Source organism: Dipteris shenzhenensis, chromosome 4 (genome assembly GCF_047967505.1).
Source record: "Dipteris shenzhenensis isolate YYH24624 ecotype China chromosome 4, Dip_SZ_1.0, whole genome shotgun sequence".
In the NCBI taxonomy this organism is placed as follows: domain Eukaryota; kingdom Viridiplantae; phylum Streptophyta; class Polypodiopsida; order Gleicheniales; family Dipteridaceae; genus Dipteris; species Dipteris shenzhenensis.
In genome coordinates, this window is record NC_141599.1 from 59345598 (window position 1) to 59372354 (window position 26757).

The window sequence follows — 26757 nt, forward strand, 5'->3', positions numbered from 1 at the left end:
AATTAAACATGTTTGTATGCATATCCCCTCTCTACTTTCATACATGGAATTTTGCAAGATTACGTGCGTAATGCATTGTATGCCAATGTAGTGCTAGATTGCAACACAATCAATTTTGGTTTATGGGATACATTAGTTTGAGTGTAAATAAATAAAATTCATGAATTTGTTTGAATTAAACATGTTTGTATGCATATCCCCTCTCTACTTTCATACATGGAATTTTGCAAGATTACGCGCGCAATACATTGTATGCCAATGCAGTGCTAGATTGCAACACAATCAATCTTGGTTTATGGGATACATTAGTTTAAGTATAAATAAATAGAATTCATGAATTTGTTTGAATTAAATGTGTTTGAGTATAAATAAATAGAATTCGTGAATTTGTTTGAGTATAAACGTATATGTGCATGCTTCAATAAACACAACAAAAGAAGATTTACTTAAAAATAGCATACCTAACAAAATATACGCTCTATAAAAGAGTACTACAAAATCTTACAAATTCATATATCTAGATATAGAGTGTCTATACCAGCTCCCCTAAGAAAACAGACTACGTCTATGTCCCACCCCATGCACCACCACACGCGTGCGGCATCGTACATCTACGCAAGGCAAAAAGATCATTTAAGAATTATAATCATTAAATCCATGAAAATTTAGAACTGTATATTAATAATACTCAACACATTAATAAGAATGCTTACGCTGGCGCACAGGAGTGTGTATGTGGTATACATAAATGCATATACAAAGTCTCCGTTCGCCCCTCGATAAAATACATCTGATTCCATTGGCTCCATGTACCCAATGAAGCGCACATAGATGGTTAAGGGACCATTATTCCCAGCAAGACGTTGAGAACTCACAGCAAAATATCAAAAATTGAGACGGTCCACCCCATCATACGCTGGACTGAGGAGATTCAATGTAAAACTTGAGTCGAGAACTGTCCTAAAGGAAAGTAATATCATGTTTAGTCGCTTATATATGTAACCTAAGTAGCTTTCACCTATATGAAAAAATAACACAAAAAAATATATAGGTTATCTACCCAACAAAGCTCTCCAACTCCAAGATGTCAACCAATAGCTGGGCACGCACCCTAGCTCTCCAACCATCGAGATCTGTATACTCCTAAAGGCAAATGACTATGCTAATAAATAAGTCAACTTAGCAACTAACTACTACACAATTATGTACCTACTACCCATGCAATTGTCTCGGTGGTGAATGTAAATGACACTACCATCCTATCATATCATATTACAATAACAATACATATCATATTACAGTAACAATAGATGTGTCAACCTATATATAGAGAAGAAATTAAAAGGCTTCACCAAGCCACAAATTAAAAAGAACATTAGTTATAGTACATTTGATAATCCATAATTTGAAGAAAAAATAACAATGTGTGAACCCATAAAACTCACAAAAATCAAACATTGTCAAAATTCCACAGACGACATTATTTGAATGGAATATGGAATGAGCTCATGAAAATTATACAAAAATAGTCATCACCAATTTTTAATCCACACTTCAAAGGCTTACAATTGATAGACCTTTGATCGCCTAAAAGAACACAATGATACAAAAAAGACTATGAAAATTTATCACCCAACAAAGTCTGAAGAGGCTTTCAAAGAGCAATGGCATACTACTAGGTTCTTCTTGATGCCAATTGTAAAACCTCTTTGTATACAACATTTGTGGTACAACTCATTTCAGCATCCTCATTACTAACCCGATCCAAACTCTGTGGAAGAAATACTTTGACTACATTTGATGATCGGACATGTGAGAAAGCCACGTATGATTGCCCGTGGCTAAACACTAGGATAGACATTGTTTGGCCCTGTGCCTTGTTTATCGTCATGCCAAATGCTAGCCGAACATGAAATTGCCTTCTTCTTGTATCGAATGGAAGTTTCAAGTTACTGGGAATGAAAGTTACTCTTGGAATGAACATCCTATCTCCAGCATTGGTACCAATGATAATCTCAACTCCCAATACCTTCGTGTGAAACTCTTTGCATATCAGCCGAGTCCCATTGCATAATCCTTGTCGAGGATTTAGATTGCGCAATAAAATGAGGGGAGCATGTTTTTTCAAAACTAGCCGATGAGGTGGGTATCCACCACCAAGATCGAGCGTGTTAAGATACTCTGCTGCATACAAAAAAGAATCTCCACATGAGCTCTCTACTGAGTCTGCACTTAGATACTCCTTTTCCTCGCCAGGCATTGCCTTTAGTGCAGTAGCATTGACTGCATCAACTTCAAGGTTTCGAGGGGTGCGAGAATAGCACGGTCTCAAAAATACGGTGCATAATCCACAACCCTTGCAAGTCCTGTATACACCCACTCAATCAGACCTTCCATAGAGTTTGTCCTTAAAAGCATCTTTGATGGGATTGCAAACAGTGTCTTCTTTTATACACCTGCTAGTTCCAGTTCCAATATCTAACACCCATTGTATGAATTCCTACTCTATTGAATTATCACCTTCCTGAATAACTCACATATTCTGTACCAGCTTCACTACCTTGATGCATCTCCAAATCCTTGTGTGGCACAATGTAGAGTTGACAATGTCTTCTCATCTTGCCTTAGGAATAACTATCAAGACCGCCTTAAATCCCCCCCTAACAACACCACCTTTCCACCAAACAGTTGGCCATTTGACATGATATCTTGCAATGTCCTGTCCAGTGCCTCAAATGTGAATCGATGAGTCATAGGTGCCTCATCCCATATTATCAACTTTGCTATCTTCAGAACATTTGCAAGATGACTGTTAACCTTTATATTGCAACTGTTGGTGGCATCCAAATCTAGTGGTATCTTGAACCGCGAGTGTGTTGTGTGTCCATTGCTTAGTAACAGCACTACAATCCTAGAAGAAGCGCATGCCAAAGTGACATGCCCCTCCCCATGCAACCGAGAAAGCAAACAATTGTATAGGAAAGTCTTTCCAGATCCTCCTGGACCATCAAGAAAAAACACTGCACCAACATTTGCATAGACCGTTTCCAAAATCTTATCGAAGGCAGTCCATTGACAATGATTTAAGGTACTTTTCCTCTGTTGACCAAGTCGTGCCTCACTCTCAAAATCAAACATTCTTTCTTCTTGCAATAGAGCATTTGTAGCTGCCAATACACATGATCTATCCAAGGTAGGCAATCCATCAAACTCTACCAACCTTCTCCCATGTTGTTGGAGAATGTGCTCCAAGTGCCATAGAGCCTCCTTCCATGCCAATCCACAGCTGTCAACCATACTTGATTCCAATGCATGGAAGAAATCATCTGATAGATCTTTCCCGCAAAATTCCTGGAGATGTTGGCTCACAAAAAATCAAAATTGCAACAAAAAGGTGCCTCAACTGTGTGCTATTTTGATGTAAAATGGCCTCTTGCATGTAGATAAACCATTCCTTATCACTTTCCAACAACCCTCTAGCTACACATGCTACCTTGAAAGTCGGGTAAACTTGCCCATCAAAAGTACGTAAGTCATCAAAACACTTACAACCCTTGCAAACGTTAAGTAGCATACGCATGAAATATAATTCACCAGCAGATGGAGAAATGTTATACATCCGACCAATGCTATTGCCCCACCTTCTTCTAGACCACTTTTTATTGGATTTGTTCTAGACCATCTTACATGGAAAGTCACTGTAAAGCAAATTATCTGCATCATGTTGCAATCGGTTGTAAGTGAACCATTCCCTGAGGCTTGTCTTTCTATTCTGTTCCCTATCCACCACATTGTGCAAATCATCATCATCTCTAAATATCACATTATTCAGCATCGGAAGATGGACCTACAACCTTTGTACGTCTGGCTTTTCATCATGCATATCATACTCATAAATGTGCCAGCATGCTTCTAATGCTGATACATAACGTGCATCTAGGTAATTATTTATCTCATCAATGCCACAATTGACTGGGTTGTGTAGTTGTCCTTGTCCTTCCACATGGTTTATCTGCATCCACTTTTTATTGGATTTGTTCTAGACCATCTTGCATGGAAAGTCACTGTAAAGCAAATTATCTGCATCATGTTGCAATCGGTTGTAAGTGAACCATTTCATGAGGCTGGTCTTTCTATTATGTTCCATATCCACCACATTGTGCAAATCATCATCATCTCTGAATATCACATTATTCAACATCGAAAGATGGACCTGCAACCTTTGTACATCTCGCTTTTCATCATGCATATCATACTCATAAATGTGCCAGCATGCTTCTGATGCTAATACATAACGTGCATTGCAATAATCTCATGCAACTCAGGGAAAAGGGTTTTATCTAGCACTTCTGCACATACCAATTGATCATAGTGACCAACCTGAGTAGGTTTGAATGCACCTTCCAAAATCGATAGTATGTGTGAGTGCGGAAGACCTCTCTTTTGAAACTCAATCACACATACATACCCAACAACTTTTCCTAACAAATCATGCTTTATAATCAACTTCATCAGATCCTTGTGTTTTTTATAAAATACACGAGTTGTCAAATTCGACCGATCTTGTGCTCTTTGACATGGCAATAATCCTTCAGATATTTCTAACCATTTTGGGTTGCAGGTGAACGTAATAAACAAATCTAGTTTACCCTTTTTTCTTACAATTGCCATTGCATCCTGGTATAACTGGCACATATACCGCGGTCGTCCTATAAGAGAGGATTGCAACACAACTCTATGCCCGACAGCATTGCCCAGTACATTATGCACCGCATCAGTTGCATTTAGTATGTCCATCAATCCTTGATAAACTTCTGCATGTAAAGAAGATTGATTGTTGCATATCCACACTAATCTGGACTCTTCGATACTACTATATGCATTAACAATATATTGCTGCAATAATCTCCCCCCTCGTAGAAGGCACGCACGTGTATCAGGCCTTACCTGCAAACGGTACGCATAATATTGTCTCTGTGTCACACAATTGTTCCTTTGTACATCATGTAATGATACATGAGTAGGAACGTCTCTATAAGGGATATATAAATGCCATCCATCCTCCCCTTAGGGAAATAGAAGAACATACATGAGTGACATGTATGATCGATGCAAATTTGATATTCTGGTTATCAATCCATTACGTCTTAAAAATTGGATGTCTCAATTCCCAACATCAGAATCATCCCCTTGCCCTAGCATGATAGTGGCAACCTCGCTAGCTGTTGGGACCAAGTACTGTCTTGAGGTTGATCGGCTCTCACAAATTACCATCTTCAAGTTTGCATGTGGATTTCTTCTCAATACTTCCCCCACAGCAACTAGCGCGCTGGCATACGGATTGCATTCATGCATCATCCTCTGCAACAATTCCAAATGCCAAGATTCAAACCACGCATCCCATCCAAACAGTTTTGCAACTCATGATCTGTATCATGGACATATAATTGTGCAAACCGTGGAAGCTCATGTCTAGACTCATCAGGTAGCAAACTCCCGACACGATGGTACACCATGCCATGAATCCATAAATTATGTATACCCCTATTCCCAGAAAACATTTTATCAACTTAGGCTCCCAGTGAGGTAAACGCCATGACACTATTATAGGCTCTTATATTATCCTTAAATGATCTGCTTCTAGCATCACTTCCATAAAGTAGAACTTTTAAAATCTCTAAGGGATCTTCCAATGGCAACAATGACACATGGCCAAATTTACCACAATACTTTCCCATAACCTGATGCATACTTCTCGTCACTTGCTTCCACAATTGAGCATGATAGAAACTGCATATGCAATACATACTTCCAATTGAATGAACAACAGGACTATTGGAAACCAATGGATACAAAGATGGGTGCCCTATGTCATCCCTTAATGGAAATCGATGCAAGTTAGATAGGATCCCTCTGGAACCTAAACCTGCATTCCTTTTTGCTGCCAGCAACATGCTCTCGTGCCCTTGACTGCACATAATCTCTAGTTGCATCCAATTGAATTGTTGTCCCTATTACTAGAGCATCTATTGTATTTCTTCCCCCAACAACACAATGCTACACATTCGGTGCACCATCAGTGCAAAAAGTAGATTCTGCTGGCTCTCAAAAGTGAGAATCCATGCTTGCATGTGGCTGCACTCTCACACTTCTAATTGTAGTACAAAAAACATTCCCTTCTCTAAGACTATCAGCAAATTCCGTACTCATACATTCCATAGATGTACTCGTACCTTGTTTTTTAAGCATTGTTCTCTGCCTAGCAACATTGCAATGTGCCTTATGTGTTGAATGCAATAAACTTCTCTTATCAAGACACGTTAAATTATCTACATTCCATTGTACATCATTATGTCCTTGCATTTGATTGTGTTGTCTGCAATGAACAACCTCTACAATTGGCCCCATGTGTCTAAAACCTTATTTTTTTAACATTGTTCTCTATCTGGCAATACTGCGACGTGCCATGCGTGTTGAATCCCATAATTTTCTCCTATGACAACTTGTTTCTTTTGCCATTGTCTGTTTACGAACACAACCATATATATCTTATTCTCTCTCTCTCTCTCTATACACACACACACACACACACACACACACATGTATATATATATATATATAAAGGGTTTGGGATTTATGGCATGTAAGGCAAAGGATTAATTTGTCAATCAAATAAATAGAGTGTACATGGACTCATTTGGTAGAAGTAATGATGCATGCCAAATGGAGTCAACCAATAGAAATATTCATGCATGCTAAATGGAATGCTTGACAATGAAAAATGCAAAAATAACCTATAACTTTCTACTGTAATTTCATATAATGAAGCTTTCACCTTTTCGCTTAAGATATGCATCAATGGCTTGTTGTATCCATGAAACATATGTAGGTGTAAATGCTTTGCGGGTGTGAGTGCATGCACATGAGTGCATAATTGCATGCATATATGTGTAAATTCATGCAAACATATGTATGAAAAGACTCAATGCCATGTATGTAGATGCAACCTAAAGAATATGGCGAGACATTCTTGTAACATGTATTCTAGTAAAATACAAAGATTGGGAAGTAAGATGAACAGCATAACGGTGTGACTACATACATGCATATGAGCGATATATGTAGGTAAGTTGTGTGTATGTATATATCTACATGCATGACATATGTTAATATCATAATTAAATATGTACTCGAAAAGAGAGCACATTAAATAAATGTATCTGAAGGACCTAGGATCACATTCAAGGTTACTCACTTATATTCATATATTTCACTCATCGAACTTTCTTCCTTACCTTCCATGACATAAGCAATTGCATAAGTAAGACCTCTACTCATAGAGTATTATGTTACAAAGATTTGGGTTACAGCCTTGTAAATGGGGCATCCTCCAATAGATAACCGGAGAAAACATAGTATGCATCAAATTGCATACATTGCATGCTCCTTCTACATTATTTGAGAAGATTGTGAGCACATAAAATGGACTTAGATGCAACCTAAAAAGGAGGGTGACACCTTCTTGTAACATATATGCAAGTAAAATACAAATATTGAGAGAGAGAGACAGAGAGAGAGAGAGAGACAGAGAGACAGAGACACACACACACAGAGAGAGAGAGAGAGAGAGAGAGAGAGAGAGAGAGAGACTCTAACACAATTTAAATAAGTGTCTCACTCACATACAAGTAATGATGCGCGCTAAATGGAGTCAACTAATAGAAATATTCATGCATGCTAAATGGAATGCTTGACAATGAAAAAGGCAAAAAGAACCTATAACTTCCTATTGTAATTTTGTAGAATGAAGCTTTCACCTTTTCACTTTAGATTTGAATCCATGGCTTGTTGCATCCATGAAACATATGTAGGTGTAAATGCTTTGTGGGTGTGAGTGCATGCACATGAGTGCATAATTGCATGCATATATGTGTAATTTCATGCAAACATATGTATGGAAAGACTCAATGCCATGTATGTGGATGCAACCTAAAGAATATGATGGGACATTCTTGTAACATGTATTCTAGTAAAATACAAAGATTGGGAACTAAGATGAATAGCGTAAGGGTGTGACTACATGCACATGAGTGATATACGTAGGTAAGTTATGTGTATGTATGTATCTACATGCATGACATATGTTAATATCATAATTAAATATGTACTCGAAGAGAGAGCGCATTAAATAAATGTATCTGAAGGACCTAGGATCACATTCAAGGTTACTCACTTATATTCATATATTTCACTCATCGAACTTTCTTCCTTACCTTCCATGATATAAGCAATTACATAAGTAAGACCTCTACTCATAAAGTATGATGTTACAAAGATTTGGGTTACAGCCTTGTAAATGGGGCATCCTCCAAAAAATAACCAGAGAAAACATAGTATGCATCAAATTGCATACATTGCATGCTCCTTCTACATTATTTGAGAAGATTGTGAGCACATAAAATGGACTTAGATGCAACCTAAAGAGGAGAGTGACACCTTCTTGTACATATATGCAAGTAAAATACAAATATTGGGAAGTGAGAGAGAGAGAGAGAGAGAGAGAGACTCTAACACACTTTAAATAAGTGTCTCACTCACATATAATGATACTCCATCAATTGTAGCTCACAGATATCCATGTATTTCTATTTACATGTACAAACCATAATTATTAAAATTTTGCTTTAATTTGACTTACATTGCCACATAAATCAAATAAAGATAAGAAAGCTCAAAAAATTTTATTATTGCAATTGAAAACCAAATATAGAAGTTTTGTGTGTTAGGCACAAAAGGCTATCCTACTAAATAACTTAAGATTGGCCCCAGTATGCAAATAACATAGAAGAACTTTGCGATCCTTTACAAAAAGCAATATAGAAGTCCCAAAACCATCTCAATTTTCATGAGCTGCAACGTGCTCCAACTTACGGCTCATCCTTGTCATCAAGGCTGTCATCCCCTTCAAACCAATTTTGAATATTGATACCTGGGTGCACAATAGATTAACTTGCTCTTTTAGCTTGTCAACTTGCAACCTACATCCTCTATCACATACTACTGAGCCTCCACCCCCCCTAAAAGTTGTCGTACATACTGGTTCGTGTCATTTACATTATTCTCCATATGAGCAATCCTCTCAATGAGAGTTTCAGAGGATGCACCCCTACCCTCTGTTTCCACTCCATCATTGTCTCAAGATGGACTTCTCTCCATAAGGATGTTAGATATCTTGTATTCATAGCATTCACATCACCATTATACTCACATACATTTTGAATGGACTTTAAAGGATGTGTAATAGAGAGACCATATTGCCTTGAAGATGACAGACACTTCCTTGCATGCTCTGTTGCATGGGTGGAAGGTCCCTCTCCTCTAAGTCGTTTCATTATAGTAGCAAAAGTGTGATGTTCATGGATGGACTTAACAGCAATACCATTTTGTTTGGCGAAGCACTTAGCTGTCTGATTTGTCCCACCAGTGGAAGTCCTCATTCTTGCCGCTCATTTCATATCACGAAGGCTTTTGTTCACGAAAAGATGACACAACAATGTCAAAAATCGTAGAACTCTCTACCCTTGCAACTCGTTGCATTGCACACACACTTCGTTGTTCGCAAAAGGACGGCACCACAATGCCAGAAATTTCCTCTTCAATGTGAGGAACAATGGCAAGATTGCCCATGACATCAGAGGCACTAATGGGGTTTCTTCAAGAAATCAATAAGGCCCACAATACACATCCACTCATCACTGCTAAAGGTCAAGGATAAGAGAAATGGCTAAACATCATTTCACACACACACACACACACACACGGACTTAACACATCTAGAAAAAATAAATATAGGCTACAATATTTATTAAACCTCTTTAAAGCGCCACATTGGCTCAATTGATGATTGTCCAAGCTTGATTTATTAATTTCTAAAGGATTTGTGAGATAAGTGTGCTATGTGTGTGTGTGTGTGTGTGTGTGTGTGTGTGTGTGTGTGTGTGTGTGTGTGTGTGTGTGTGTGTATGTGTGTGTGTGTGTGTGTGTGTGTGTGTGTGTGTGTAGGTGGATCTCTCTCTCTCTCTCTCTCTCTCTCTCTCTCTCTCTCTCTCCCTCTCTCTCCCTCCCCTATAGAAATTTGAATTTTTAGAAAATATAATTAGATACCTACAGTTTTGATATATGAATACCATGGAGTTTATATACATATTTCTATCTCCCATGGCTAATAGCTTAATGGAATGCTTGCAGAAATAAAAAATAATATTTAAAAACAATACCTTTATAAAGAATGTTTGTTTGTTCTTTATAAGAGAAATGGCTAACACACACACGCACACACACACACGCATGGATTTAACACATTTAGAAAAAATCAATATAGCTTAACAAGTCATGTGATGGATACTAATTCTTACCATATTAAATACCTTACATATTATACTCTCAAATCGTGATGCACTTTTATAGTTTATGGGACATCATACAAATAGATTACTATGGAAACTATATTAAACATCAAAAGGTACACCACTCCATCTTTCATAGGTTAATTAGAAGATATGCAAAGGTATACCTTATTATTTCTCACCATTAGCCCCTAACCTATTGCCCTCCATTATAACACATTCTCAATGAAGGTTTGCCCTTATAGAGTATAAGAAATGTGGATCATTATTGCCCATTTTTAAGATATGGCAATATGTTAAACATACATGATAACTATTCTCCTTGCATTCTTATGTAATAAATAGGCTTCACATCCAAATCATATCTTTATAATAAGTGCCTATGGTTATGTTTGGCAAACTTTTTCTACAAAGGCCTCAATGTTGGTCTTGTAGGTTCAAAAGCACACTTTTTTTTTAAGGTGTGAAACACGCACACACAACCAGAGAGGTTTGCATATAATAAAGAATATAAAAGGGAAATTTTGTTTATCTCTCCTAGCAAACCAATCTAAAGAGGAGAGTGACACGTTCTTGTAACATATATGCAAGTAGAATACAAATATTGGGAAGAGAGAGAGAGAGAGAGAGAGAGAGAGGCTCTAACACAGTTTAAATAAAAACTAATTCCATTTTTCATTTATCATTTATCTATATATTAAAGCAAATGTAAGTGGCAAGAAGAAAACATCACCTACCTCGCCAAACAAACGAAAGTCCTAGTATGGAGCGCTACTGCTAATAGCTCAATGGAGTGCCTGTAAAAATAAAAAATAATATTTAAAAACAATACCTTTATAAAGAATGTTTGTTTGTTCTTTCACAAATCACACACACACACAACCAGAGAGATCTACAAGCTCGATCTGGCTACCCTAAATTTTGAGATCTCACACATATTGGGAAGAAAGAGAGAGAGAGAGAGAGAGAGAGAGAGAGAGAGAGAGAGAGAGAGAGACTCTAACAAACTTTAAATAAAAACTAATTCCATTTTTCATTTATTGTTTATCTATATATTAAATAGCTCAATCGGGTGTGTGTGTGCCAATAAATGTAAAAGACATTTTAGCCCTTTATCAATTGCAATCACCAATTACGACAAGATCATTAATTCGTAAGACCAAATATACCAAGGTGAGGCACACAGCCTTATACTTCAATAATTGCGAACGCTTGCCAATGTTATTTTGAGCCTTAATATTCCAATCTTCCTTAGCATCACCTGAACTCATGAAACCAAAGCATATTAGTAAATAATTGCATCGCACATTAAATACTAATATCTTCAGCACTTAGCATCCCAATGGCATACACCAAAATACTCATGACTACTCGTCATAGTACCATCATGCTAAGAAATGGTCATCACATGCATCTACCAAATAATTCAAAGTATTTCATAATGGCATCACCCACAATACTTTATTAAATGGCACTCGTTTAGCTAGGCGTCCCTCAACTAAACCACATAAGAATACCTATAGAATCCCCGCCACGTCTGGTGCGATGCTATTCTATTCGCAAAATACTTTGCTTAATTTCAAGATAAGAATTGAGAAATAATTTCTCGTAACATTCCCTCTTGCTTGAGATGCAACTGACCGCAGTTGTGTTCTTACATGAGTGTAGTAGATCAAGGAAATTTGAATATATTACTTAGGAACCATTGTGCTTCTTTCTTTGGAAGGTGCTTGAATCTCATTGTGTGGATTTTTTTATTGATCATTATGATATAATCAAGGATTACCCTTTTCAATACTTATTTTTTTCCAAAAGGAGAATGAGAAAAGATTTACCCATCTAATGATGGATATAGACCATAATTGCCTTCAACTAAGGCTTTCCAACAATGTGTACTACTTGATAAACATCGAAGGTATACCATCTTTGAAATATTCATTCATCAATTTCAATATTCATAATGTTCTTGAATGAAGTCTAAAAACTCAAGTATAAAACTTGCATTATCACATGCCTCACAATCAATTGAAAATCTATTTCACATTGAATTCAATTTCAAGCATCTTTGCATCTTTGAGGAGATGATGTCTTGGAACTTTCCTTTCCCTATCATTCATCTTCTTAGGATAATCATTCCTACTCATTACTTTGAAAATTTCAATTTCTTGGATAGTACTAACTTGCATGCGTCAGCAGAGTTCTAGTACACATCAAAATATATATCAAGTAATTAAATCTTTATCTTTTTGGAGATAATTTCACCAAAGTTTCTTCCCTTATCCTTTCCTTAAGGAAATCATAGTCAAAACAAGATTTGTATAAAATATCCTTGAGAGATACTAGCTTCAATAATCAAGATTTAATCTAGCTAATAAAAGCTTTCCTTGATAGCTAAACACATGCAAGATCTGCAACTTGGCAAAATTTCATAAGCAATCATTCATGTATTGCCCTCTTGCTTGGCATGAATGTTCATCCATAATTAGAGAAAAATATTTTTTGCTTTTACAAAGCTAAAGCTCAAATAAATTTGCAAATCAAGATACTGAAGATTAAGGATCAATCAACTTTTCTATAATTAAGCTATGTCAGGCATCATCATCTTCTTGATATATGCCAGATTTCTTATCATATAGTCCCCAATTGTAAATATGAAAGAATGTTAATACTTATTTATCTTGCCATTTTTATGAGCTTATAAATGGGACCTATAATACTTTCATTGCCATCTTTAGCTAAATTTGTATGGCCAAATCAAAATGAATAATGTGATGAACTCGTCATACCTCAAATGGAATTCGGTATTCACTAAAAATTTCACTCTGATATCTAAGCATCTTGTATTTCCATTGGAATTCGAAAAATAAACTCTTAAATACCAAATTAACAAGACTAGGCATTGGCTATCTATTGCTAGAAAAATCATTTCTCTATCAATTTTACTTACATTCATCTTTCCTCTTGTCTTACCATTTCTTATTTGTCAGGAGTACTCTTGTATAAACATTACTTGAAAACCTTGAAAATGATTTTAATAATCTCTTGAATTTGAAAGATATATTTCGACTTAGAATTAATTTATTCTATGCATCAAAAGAGGCCAAAAATTTCACTTTTCCTCATATCAATTTAAGGTATCAAATCTTAACCTCTAAGGTAGATTAATGGTAATTTCTTATATCTACCAATCAATTAAATATACTAGATCCTCATGGAATAGATTGACATTTTCTAAAGGTCTCATGGAAAATATTGGCTTATGAAATCCATGTAAAAGAAAACCAATTTATCAGAATCTTCTTAGTTGTGTCACATCATCCTTTGGGGATCATTACTATAAAATCTTTCAATCAATCAAATTAAATCACTTCCTTAGTGTCCTTCAATTTCTTAAGGAAGCTCTTGTTGCTATAAAATATATTGGAGTTGCATAAGGCATCAAATATCGCTCCTCATAATTGAGGCTTGTCAAAAGTAAATGTGATAACAAAATAAATGCGATATTTACTTACCAACCAATTATCTTTTTACCAAACTGTTCCCAATACTAGCTTCACGTATGTTTTCTGTCCCAGGAAAACAACAACGCACTTCTTACCATCATATTACTTTATGACCAAGCTGGTATGAAGGATCTGTTCGGCTAGAGTATTCGGCTAGAGTATTCAAAAACTGGAGTTCATGTTCCTGATAGGACCAAGAAAAAACCACACATTTCTTTCTTCAATCCACAGTTTCTGGATCAGTCTCCTCGTGAAACCTAGAATGCAATTAAATACCAGTATAAAGTCTAAACTCGGGTCAGAAAATAACAAAATTCGCAAATGAAATATGTAGCTTCACAAAGGAATACTTGGCTTTATATAATTTCATTGAAAAATTTCCAACATATTCAAAGGGTTCTCGTATACTCCCTCAAGAACTCAGAATGTTGGTGCAGGTTGTCGAAATTGAAGAAAATCTTGGCGTAATCTCCTTTACAAGCAACTTAAGACTTGATTAGGTCAACAACAAGCAATTACAATATTCAAACCGTAAAATTATGATACTTTCCTCAAATAGAGTTCCAGAAGTTAATCATACTTCCCAAAAGTTATAGCCGTAATAACCTGAAACAATCGGCTTTCGAAAAAGCATTCAAATAACTTCACTTATGAAAGAATTAGTGAATATGGGAGAGGGGTAGAAAAGGAGTAGAGGGCTTTGATAAGTTCTAGACACTTTTGATAACTTATCAAGCAAATTCTCTTCCTCTTATCACTCCAAACTGCCCTTATCTTCTTCTTGAACGATTTCTCCTTGATAAGCATTTTTGAACCTGTTGCTGTGGTCGGAATTAGCCTGAACGGACTGGGGGAATAGATTCGAAGGGTCTGAAAACTCTGGTGCCGATTCTAGAAGCAATTTTGTCGCCAAAATTTTGCAGGCTGATTATCCTTGATCTCGCGCGGCCGTTCGTACAGGGAGAGTAACCAAGCATAATTTTTAGAGACCGAGTCGTTCTTGTTGATTGGAGAGGCTTGGCAAGAGCTTTGATGAGGCTATGCACTGGAGTAGAGGATGGAGAAGAATGGTGATCTACGAAGAGAAGGGCTGTCCGTCTGTCGCGCGGCGTTACGTATCAGAGACAGAGTTCTCTGTTTTTTTTTTTTTCCAAAGAAAGAAGACTTGATCAAAGTTACAAGGCCCTTCAAAAATTACTCATATTTACCACTCTCCAAAGTGCATTTGGAGTTCCCCTTCTTGAAATCTGGGTCGACGGATTCTTCAGTTCTCTTCCCAACAATCCTTTGGAGAAGTACCTCTCCATCTCAGTCCTCGTGGAGCCTAGCAAGAGCTCTGATACCACTGTAACGTGAATTGCAAATACCCAAAATTAACATTACCTTAAAAATACAACTACACTAAAATACATGAAAGAGAAGAACGAAAAACGGAATGCCTATGAGCATCATTCTTTTGGACCATTACATGTACCCCAGCATGGGGATTATCTCGACTTAGATGATGCATTTTTTGTGCCACGGAGCACCTTCCTGCAGGATGTCATCCCATCTTTTGGCTCTCAGCTTTCTGCATCTATGCAAACTGAGCCGTCTCTTTTGGGCCGACCATTGGTGTGCATCCGGCTAGTGTTCCTTTCACCGCACCAGCAAGTATGCGTGGAGCTGGCTTGGGTTTATATGGCAGCCCACACCCCTCGGAGAGAGGTTGGTCCTCTTCTCAACCCTTTGGTATGCCATCATTTCGGAGAGATGCATTTGGCAAAGAGACCCATCCCAGGGTTCATTCACCTATCACTCCGCTAGCAAGCACATATAGCCAGACACAGCCAAAGCATTAGATGGCAGCAGCTACTACGCAGCAAGGGGTTGGTGGTTGGGCAGCAAGCCACTTTTGATAACATGTTGGCAAATTCTTTGAAGGCATCATCTTTGGAAGGCATCCAGAAGACACGTATGCTAGCATCTAAGTATTGGAGCTCTAATGGGGCAGCAAGGAGGCGGGGGGAGAGGGCAGGAAGGGAGTGGAGGGGGAGGGGGCAATGGGCAGTAAGGAGGTGGGGGAAGAGGGCAGGGAGAGACGGGGGAGGGGGTGGGAAGCAGGGGGGAGGGAAGGAGAGGGGAGGAGCTTAGGGGGAGGGAGAGGGTAGCAGGTTGAATCTAAGGTTTGGACTGTGAGAGCTCATCAAATCAAAGAGCTACTAAATAGTTCAACCAAGTATATCATACATGGAGCCCCCCCACCCCCCCTTGCCTTGGAGAAAGCAACCTTCTCTTCTATGTGAGGAAAATACAAAGTAAGCAATTCGTGAGGTGTTGAAAGGGGAAAACAGCTGCTTTGGGACCAGGTTCACCAGCTATGGTATCGTGGGAGCAGGTGCAAAGGTTAGTGTGATGGACTATACAACTGACGGATTCCTCAACCCATGAAAATGTTGAAGGTACTTGTAGGCCAGGCTCTGTGAAAAGGCTTGCAATGGTTAGTAGTCTTCTTGGAACCATCCGTACGAAACTTGCTCCCATATCGCTTGCAAGCTATATATGATGTTCAGACAGATTCTTGGAACCATCCGTACGAAACTTGCTCCCATATCGCTTGCAAGCTATATATGATGTTCAGACAGATGTTGATGAAAGCGAGAGATCAGATCTGCTTTCCTCTCATTAATAGGCCAAAAAATGCAACCGAGATATTCTAGGCCTTGACGCTGGCCTTGGAAGAGGAGTGGCATCTTGTATCTCTTCACTTGTGATAGTCTCTCCACTCACCAAGTAAGTTGGGGATATCATCCCTATGTGAAATATGTGCCTCCCCTTTGAAAGCCAAGCTACCATCCCCCAAGTAAACACTCATTAGATATGCCTCAGCCCTGCTATGATCTTGAGTGAAACACTTTCCTGTTGTCGGGTAGGTCTGTAAGTACTGGGAAGCCGTCTTTGAAACTTGTCATGCAGCAGTGATAGATGATATCCCTTCTCATTTGCTCCAGCCATGGGCAGGCCAGCCTCTATGCTCCACTACCTAGAAGAAGTATGAAATCTTCCGGGGCTTATTAGTCCAAAGTAGTGACCCGAATCTTTGAAAAATCTTTGAAAAATCACTGGCTTCCCAAAGGACGTGGCACTCTCATGGCCAAAGCTATCACTGTGTGTACTCATATCTAGCAGATGAGGTCAATGGCCTAGTGCTTGCCTTACTTCCATGGTACATGGGATTATGGACTCAAATATGACAGATCTGAACTAAAATATGATAGATCTACAAACTTAGATCTTGATGGATTCACTATTGTAGATTGGGCTAGTAGTGTGGATGATAGGAGTACTTGTTGATGGTCTTGTCCCCTCACCCCTTGGTTGAGTTGTGCTGAAAGCGGTGCTTGGTAGCAGAAGATGCCCTCTCTTGCACTCATGCAGAGACTACTCGGTGCTTGGATGCAGGAGATTGAACGTTGTACTATCATGGGGTTGTGTAGGCACGGACGAAACCGTAGGAACACGGGTGGACGATTGTGCGCGAATAAATAGAAGCGTTTGAAGAGAAAGCAGAATTGTAACCCAAGATAAAAGCCAATCACTTGTATTATGAAGAAGAGGCCTCAGCTTGTTACAAACAGACACAGCTGTGCAAGGGCGCTCGTGCACCAAGATAAAAACCAATCACGTGTATTATGAAGAGACCTCGACTTGTTACAAACAGCCGTAGCTGCAAGGTGTTGGTGCAAACTTCATAGACACTTGCCTCAGCTTGAGACACAACTATCCCTAAGAGCAGAAATGCCCAACCTACAGTTTACAGCCTTTGGGATAGGCCTTAATGCTACTCAGCGTGGCTTCGAAGGGCATGAAGAGATGACTAAAAGGCCCGCTTTTGATATAGAAATGGAAATACTCTTTCACCAACCTTTGCTGTTCATGCGTATGTGGAAGAGGCTTTGATGCTGAAGGGACTGCTCTTATGCCAAAGATACCCATCCATGTGCTCTTATGCCAAAGATACCCATCCATGTAGGTTTGGGAGATGAGAACCCCATATCGAAGCCAATGCTCCCCTATGTTCCAGCATAGTTTCTCTAGATCTCTTAGTACTGGTGGCAAGGTTTGAGGGGTGTTAGAGACATTGACTTTAGCAAAACTTTTAATGTGGAAGACCAATGGTCACATGGAGAAGATGGTGAGAGAGTGCATGGGCAAAGCTGCAAGCATGCAAGAGGCGTATGTATAAACTAGTGTGTGCTCCTCAGAATAACCTGGTTTTTTGGAGATATTAAAGCCGTTCTCCCCCTAAGCTGGACAAGTAAAGCAATCCTGATATAGTTCCACTACACTGTCTAGACTCTAAATCTAGTGTCTATCTAAATCAAGTAACTAGCTGATTGGGACAAGCATAGCAACACATCTAATCACAAACAACTCTGGAGACAACTGAGCCAGATGGTATTTCTGAGTCTGACAAAACCAGCATGTTTGATTTCCCACCCAACCACTCTTCGATTGCACAGGCCATCCCCACAAAGGCAATGTTTCACAATTTAACGGTGACTTAATCTATCAAGAATAAGCTTGGAAGAGATACGCCTCCGACATGCTACCATGGATCTTTTACCCTTGTTATTTCACAGTCAATCTTAACAAGACTGCAACAAGTAAACTTGCCCTGTATGTTCTACAATTCAACTCATTCAAAAATTCAGGTCTCTTTTTTGAAGTTTAAAACCACTCTCAATTATCTTTTTCTTTGCAGGTCGTCGTGATGATCATTGCAGAGAGCTGTTGCAATCTCTTTCACAACCCTTCGTTTTTTTGGTTGAAGACTCCAGTGAAGGCTTACAACACATGATTTGTGAAGCTTGCCTTGCAGACTACCTGTCCACAGTGAACTTTATCAACAGGTGGCTACTGATCCTGTATGGAGACAGAGGCTAATATCAGAAGAGGAATTTTACTGTCCAGCATTTTCAATTGATATAACTACTGCGCTACAAATGAAAGTTTTGTTCTCTCAAGCAAGTGAGGCTTTGTGGCAGACTGTATGGGCTGCGCTAATTGTACTTCCATTGCTAAATCTGGTTAATCTATCAGGTGAAAGTGGGATTTATCTGAATCGTAACACTACAAATCCATCAGGAAGTTCAAGAGGAAGCACAAGGCCTGACTTGGTCTTCCTTATGTGTGAGTTGCTTATCCTGAAGATGGAGGAGAAGGCTGCTGGCACTGTCCTAGCAAAACCGGAGCGTGAGCTGGTAGATAAGCTTGCTGAATTTGACATTGCATATTTTGGTACGTTTGACAGGCATTGGCTTTTAGGGGCTGCAACATCTGGTAATAGTGTTGCATTCTATGCCATGAATCGTTTCACAAAACAGCAACATTTGATAGCTGGGCCATACAATGCAAACATTATGGAAGGCAAGTATTTAGTCGTGAAGTGTTTTTTCAACATATGGAGATATGCTCTCACACTAAAGAAGAATAGAGGTATCTACTCAGAGGATGTACCTTTTCCGGGTAAAAAATGGGAAGTAACATACAGTGACATCACAAGGGAGATTCACTTCAGACCAAAGAATGCAGTAAAGATAATTTCTCCATTCAGCGAGCATGTGAAACTAGGCTACACCAAGATTGAATATGTCGTCAAAGCATACAAGAAAGAGGGGGATGATATGTGTGGATTAGTGTGGTCAGAAAAGATTCCCAAGGCTAGGGGTGATCGGTACACAGTAGATATCAAACCAGTTGATGTGTGGAGAAAGCCAATCAATGAAGATGAGTTACGTCTTGCTATTCAGCAAGTGCTTATGGGATTAGGTATCTTACATAGCAGAAGCTTGGTGCACAGGGATATTTGATGGAATAATATATTGAGGTGTGATGGTCGTGGGTGGTTTCTGATTGATTTAGAGACAGTTTGGGAGGCTGACCAGGTGCCACTTTGTAAATTGAAGGCTTGGGGTCGTGATATTCCGTTGTCTGAATGCAAGTATACCAGGCAGTGCGACTTATGGCTGGTTGGGAAGCTCTGTGAGGAGTTCGACTTCTCGGATTCCAAGGACTTTCCAAGGACTTCAATGATTTCAGGACTACGCTTCTTGGGTTGACACCAGAATCTACCATGGATGTGCTTTATGTGTGCGCCGTGGCTAACGGGGTTGGGAAGCTCTGTGAGGAGTTGGACTTCTCGGATTCCAAGGACTTCAATGATTTCAGGACTACGCTTCTTGGGTTGACACCGGAATCTACCATGGATGTGCTTTCTGTGTTGATGTCTAGAGATTTGTGCTTGGGCATCCCCTCCAACAGTTCCACCAGCTGCTCTCCTTCATGTAGCTCAAGGGCCTCTTCTGCGCCCCCGATATACCTGCCCCTCATGAATAGCCTCGGCACCGCCACTGGTTTCCCCATCAGCTCCCTTAGCTCCTTTCTGAAGTCCTGATGCATCGACACATCCCTCTTGTCAATGTAAATGCAGAAGCTTTGTAGCACTGCCCTGAGACTGTTGCGATCCTCGAACGTCTTCCTTATTCCCCGCAAGCTTGTAGTGTAAAGCACGACCCTCTTCTCACCGCCTGGAGGGCAAATTTTCTTGTACTTCTCGAGTGGGTCCTCTTTCTTCTTGATCACCGCCACGTTGCTGCGTTCTCCGAAAGAAGAGGTGTCGCTTCTCTTCCTTGAGGATGGAATGCATCTTCAAAATTCTTCGTCTCTGCGTCCCGGGCCTCTGAATCAGAAGCGACGAAGCCGACTCAGGGCACCTCATTATGTGACTCGACCACAATCCAGTCTTCAAGGTTGAGATTTTTCCAGGCTTTCTTTGTGTGGCTAACGGGTTTGCTTTCCCCCCCGTTCTTTCAGTTTTTGTTTCATTTTGATGAGATACTACATGTATCAATGAGGCCTTTCGAAAACGTTAAAACCACTTTCTTTCTTTATTTCTCTCTTTCTCTTTCCTCCATGCTATTAGCCATGGCTGTCCCCCATGAGCCATCATATTTTTTTGCAAAAAAGCAAAAAAGGTAGGGCTGATTATTAAGTCAAAGATCAAGAATACAATGATTGGGGACCGACCAACAAGTCAAGGTCCAGGGTACTATCCCAACAACAAACTGAAAAGAAAAAGTGCAAGCCTCTCAAGACAGAATGAGAAGAGTAGCGGCAAAAAGCCACTCGGGGGCGTGAAGTGCCAGCGCGGCCCACTGGTGGACAATTGGAAGAAGAGATCGTGCTGATCCCAAGTAAGGAGGAACTTCCTCCTTCGCTCGAGACTGCTGCGCGAGCTACCCTGAATCTGATCCCACTGCTCTTTGAGGGTGTGGGTAATCTCGCTCTAAATGCCAGCAATGTTGTGAGCCACTGTGATCACCTCACCCCCAAGGGCCTATGAGCATCGGGACTTCTAGATGTGCCAACCCGTGATGCTACCAAGGATCTCCCATGCCTCCCGTCGCACATATGTGTCTGAGTCTACGTCCACCTGATGCTCTGGAAGGGTGATGCGGCTCCATGTGCCTCTGGAAATCCTGTAAACACTGTCGTGGGGAGAGGCCTCAAACCCACGATGCTTGCCTGCCTGTGTGGTGAGCCAACAAAAGGCCCCCCATTATATCAGAGTGAGATTTGGAACCACCTTGGCTATAATCCATAAGGCTCTGCTCCAAATCCCTTGCACATGTAAGCACTCCCAAAGACAATGCTTTGGGATCTCGATAACTTGTAGCTGGCACCTTTGACAACCATCGTCTTGGCCCATCTGTGTGACTCAGCTGCCCATCGACAATACATCGTGAGCAAGTAGCTAGCAGAAGTATGTGATCCATTGAGACCTCTAGCTATCCCATAGGGCTCTCCAGAATCCTCAAAGGAAGATGAGGCATACTACAACCTACAAAAATCAGGAAAGAATCCAACAAATTTTGTAAGACAAATAGGTTAATGATTATTTGAAACCATTAAAGCTTACAAAAATCCAAAAGCAAGCCCGATGACCAAAAACACCATGCAATATAACCTAAAATTACTGCAAAAGGAACAACATATGTACACATAAGATGTACCATTTTTAAAACAAGGGGTAGCTAAGCAAACCATTGCAGCCATAGTAGTCCACATAACAAAATTCACCATCATCGATGAATGGGGCCTTTGTATTTTTTCAACCAAGATCCATCAAGCTGAGCCTTGAACACCACACCACCAAGATATGCTAATCATACAAGTCCATTATTAGGATACATCCATTACACCAAAAAAGGACCCACACATCTCATCTTTAGCTTACTAGGGTGCTTGATATACCTACTATCATACAATAACAATAAATGCCCGTCATCAAAGGTATTCTCTTTATCTTTCATACCATGCTTTCTTCCACCTTGGTAGAGCTTCTCTTGTCTTACAAAGCAATACATTTGCTCTCATCCAAACTATTGAGCAATCATTTCTTCTTAATGCCACTCGTACAATGACTCTAATTTCAATTGTACATGCAACACTTCCTATTACCCATATAATGATAAAATTGAAGTCACATTTGTGGCAACCTTGTGAGCCATATAGTAGGCCCCTCATAGGCCCATAATGCTGAGTATAGCTTCATATTCCAAGCTATTCGAAACTAGCATGCTTTAGTAGGATTGCAAGTACTAAAAGCTCCAAACATGCTAGTTAAGGATCTCCAATTATTTTTGTTTTTCTTTTTTGGGCTAGTTTGTTTGTTTTTTCTGTTTGTTGGCAATGCTAGAGGGGTTATTTAACCCAATGCTAGCATATATATTGGGAAAACCAATTCAATTTATGACAACATCATCATTTTATAGAAATTCACTCAGCTTTTCTTATTTCCCAACTTTTTCCTACCTTTGTCTAAATTTAGCGTAGCTTTTCCTTTCTTGGCTTTCCTAGCTTGATCATCATTTATTCTCAACTTGATCTTTCTTTTGGTCATAAAATTTCATTCAACATGGCAAATTAAGCACAAAGGGAACAATGTTGCTACGTAGAGCAAGCAAAATAGGCTTGGGCAATGCTAGCGTGCCCCATGTACCACTTGTTACTTTTAACCATTGATTACATGAGCATGGTTGGTTAGATTTTGGGCACATGGCTTAATGAGAGCTCATCTTGCCTGAGGCCATCTTGTATAGCTTGTACCTCCTTAGTAGTAGCCTACCAAAGTAAACTAGCATGCTTTGAAACATGTCTACTCTTCCCTTTTTTTGCTCAAAATATTTATAGAAAAGTTAGGGATTGAAATAGATTTTGGACATGTGGCTTAATAAGAACTTTAAATGTCTCTGCTATTGTTATTCTCGCTATTGTTGGACCTGCTAAGGGTCTATGAGTCTATGTTGTTTTTTTCTAACTGGGGCTTTTTTTGGTGCTTTCCTTGTGTATTCCATCAAGCCAAGCATATTATGTTCAGTTTATTAGCATTGCCCTAGAGGGGTTATTTAACCCAATGCTGACATTCGTTTTGGAAAACCTCAGAGGCATTGGAGATTGTTTCAGTGGGTAGATGCAGGCTCCAAGGAAACCACATTTGGATGCGGCTAGACGCATACCTGAGTATGTGAAGTCCACAGTTATAAATCATCATCATTTTATAGAAATTCTTCTTATTTCTTTGTGGCTTGATCATCCTTTATTCTTGGCTTGATCTCCTCTTTCACCATAAACTTTTATTGCAATTTAAGCATGAAATGGACAACATTGCTACATAAAGCAAGCAAAACAAGCTTAGGCAATGCGCTTGTTAGTTTAGTTTATTATGTAAATTTTTAACTATAGCTATAAACTATGATTATGTTTTTTTAATGTTAGATCTATATATTATTTGTACTCCTAGCCCAAGTTTTCTTTTTACTATCTCCTCCACCTCGCCGGTGAGATTGCCACCTCTTAGTAGTTCTTGGATGTGTGTCACATTTCCTGCATTCTATATAGATAGAATTATTATATTCTACCACTTGTCATTGCCTCTTACCATACTTTTGCTGGCATAAATTTCATTTTCCAACTAGCAACTCAAACTGGTTACACAAGTCTCAACAATTAGGCTTTTGGCGAGTAGGGTTACATATACACCATCGATAGCATGGTGGTAAAAAACCTTTATACATGGCGAGAGGTGGTGGCTTCGAGTCCCACCGTTGCAAGTGCATTAAATTTTTCATGTGGAGAAATCCCCCGCCCTGGGCGCTCGGGCAGGCAAGACCCCTCGCCTAAGTTTGGGCGGGCGGTAAAAATGACAAGGCCAATGGGTGATCGACATGTGGCCGACATTAAATTTTTAGCCGTCCGAGCGGGCAGATCCATTGGCTGCATACGTGTAAGTATGTAAGGTTTTTGGAGAATAATATAAGAAAGGTGGTGGCCCCAACCTCACACCTCCACGCTCATTGAAACATCATGACCTTGTCATTAGAGCTCATTTTTCAACTTTTAGGGTGGTTGTATGTGTAACCTTTTTTTTTTTTGCTTTATCCTTTTTAGCAGAGCGCCTCAATGATTTTTATTCGGGGTATAAGTATTAGTGGAGAGGGATCGATGACACATTAACCTAAGTTGTATGATGGAGATTAATCGATGGCGAGTTAGTAAATTGGTTCCCAGAAGTTTCATGACGTCTCTTTTTTGAGAAACTTCATGTCGCCCTGAGCACCTATATAAAAGGGAATGTAGAGAGAAGGAAGGGGGGCTGAGACGTAGAGAGGGGAGGCAAAGAAGATGAGTAGAGAGAGAGGGGAGGCAGATGCTGAAGTCGGTAGCCATTCATTGCTTTGTGTTGTGTGCTGCATTGAGTCGCCTCGACTATAAAAGGTCGCATGGTTCCCTTGCACTTGTCTAATAAAGTGTTTTATCAATGAAGTTGCTCATGGAGCATAGGAATTGGTGCCTCTTGCTTCGAGGGGTAGCGAGAGCAGAGCAGTGAGGGAGGACGGAGAGAGACAATGCTCACCATTAAGTGGTGATACTTAATTAATCAAAGTATGCTTGGGTTAATCAAAGGTGATACACAAAAAATTAATGAGAGCGATGGAAAGGGACAGATAGAGAGAGAGAGCAGGAGAGGAGCACACAGTTTATAAGGGGAGATTTCTATAGAAAATTAGGAACATATTGCAATTGATATCAGTTGTAGATCATTAGTAGATTAGAAGTAAACAAGAGGGCACAATTTGTGTGCCCGAGAGCATTGCTGCCTAAAAGAGATGGTTAAGTGCTTTTGTTCTCGATTTCCAAGGCCTCCCAATAAAGCAATTTTTTGTCTTGGGACTTTGTGCTAGCAAGTAGGGTGTTGTTCCCAAGCAAAACTCGTTGCCACTTGGTCTACATGTTGTTGGCACCCGATAGGACTATTCTTCTCTGCTCTAATTTTGCATGCACGTCTTTTTTGTCGTGCTTCTTCCATTTTCTTTTGCATGCTTATCACTTGTCGGTGTTGTGTAATCTTGTTGGCTTGCCTTGTGGGTAGACTATAGTGAACGCTTTTGTGCAAGAAGCTAAAATTCCATATTTTGGAATTTTTAGTTTTTCTCTCAATTTCCATTGGTTGGGATATGCCATCTCCCCCTCTTTTTCTCTCCTTACTATTTCACTCACTACTCTCTCTCTCTCTCTCTCTCTCTCTCTCTCTCTCTCTTCCCCCCACTCCAAACCTCGACACCCCCTCATGCTCCTTCGTCACCTTCAAGTCATTTGTTCTACTGCTGCTTTTGCTTCTAAGGCCATAGGGTAGACCATTTGAATGCCTTTCAACTTGTTGTTTGGTGGTTCTGTTTTGCTTTGGGTTATTGCTGCCCACCCTCGCGATTTTGCAGGACGATGATAGACATACACACATATTTCGGGGAGAAATTTCCCAAGGCTCCTGATGATGACATTGCAAGTGAAGTAATGAAACTACACAAGATATTCATTTACACCACGGAGGATCTGAGATGGATAAGTGAGGAAACACTTCACGCTCAAGATCTTGCGCCGGCGGGCATCATCTCCAGGTTCAAGAATGACAAGCTTCTTGAGAGCTTCTTGCTTAGCCATTGTTAGGTATAATATATTCAGCTATCGTATCACAGTTAGGTTTTATGCTTGCCACTCATCAGATGTTTTAGCCTTATGATAATCTTTTCCATAAAGTAAAGCTTTGCTTTTACTCCGATAAACTCTATGCATCGTGGAGGATTTCTTTTCCATGAGATAATCGAGAAGTCCAATACTTGTTGGGCCGGCTACACTATTGGTCATAGGAATAGAGCCGAGCTAGCAAGGCCAAGGCTACTCAACCTAGCTGATCTAGATCCAATAGATGTGGTACCCAATCCAATAGTTATTATCAAAGCAAAGGCAACTCACTCTATTAAGGCAAAGTTCTAGTAATTCAATGTGCTAATCATTGAAACCCATACAGTCATCTATTGAGTTTTGTAGGCATACCTCTGCCTCTGCTTCTGCTTCTATCTAAAGCTATGAATGCCTAATCATTAGAATGACCTTTTTGTGCTTGAATGGCCTGAGTTCTGAGTTCTTCACCAAGTAGGACTGACTAAAGTTCTTCCAGTGTCGGAATTTGCTGTTGTATGGCAATAGTTTGGACTAGATTCTCGTATCCCTCTCCTAGTCCATTCAAGATGACTTGAACCATTTCTGTGAGGTTCATAGTCTCTCCTACTGCTGCAAGTTGATTGTTGTAGTCTTTTATCCGGAGTACATAAGCATGACCAGTTTCACAACTGTTGCAGAAACCCTGGTTGATTTGGTTTCTCAGGGTGAGAATCCTAGATGTGTTCTTGGACTCGTAGAGAGCTACGAACATATCCCATGCTTTTTTCGATGTCTTGACTGTGTTG

General features: G+C 39.6%; 1 protein-coding gene across 1 annotated transcript; it reads left to right on the plus strand.

The window, feature by feature from the left end:
• The first annotated feature begins 18322 nt into the window (after nucleotides 1-18322).
• LOC147903127 (crinkler effector protein 8-like) lies at nucleotides 18323-20345 on the plus strand. The gene is given in 4 exon segments (XM_087374004.1): nucleotides 18323-18555; nucleotides 18654-18755; nucleotides 18758-19944; nucleotides 20085-20345. Coding segments are annotated over 4 exon segments (1611 nt in total). The 5' UTR covers nucleotides 18323-18494.
• Nucleotides 20346-26757: the final 6412 nt, after the last annotated feature.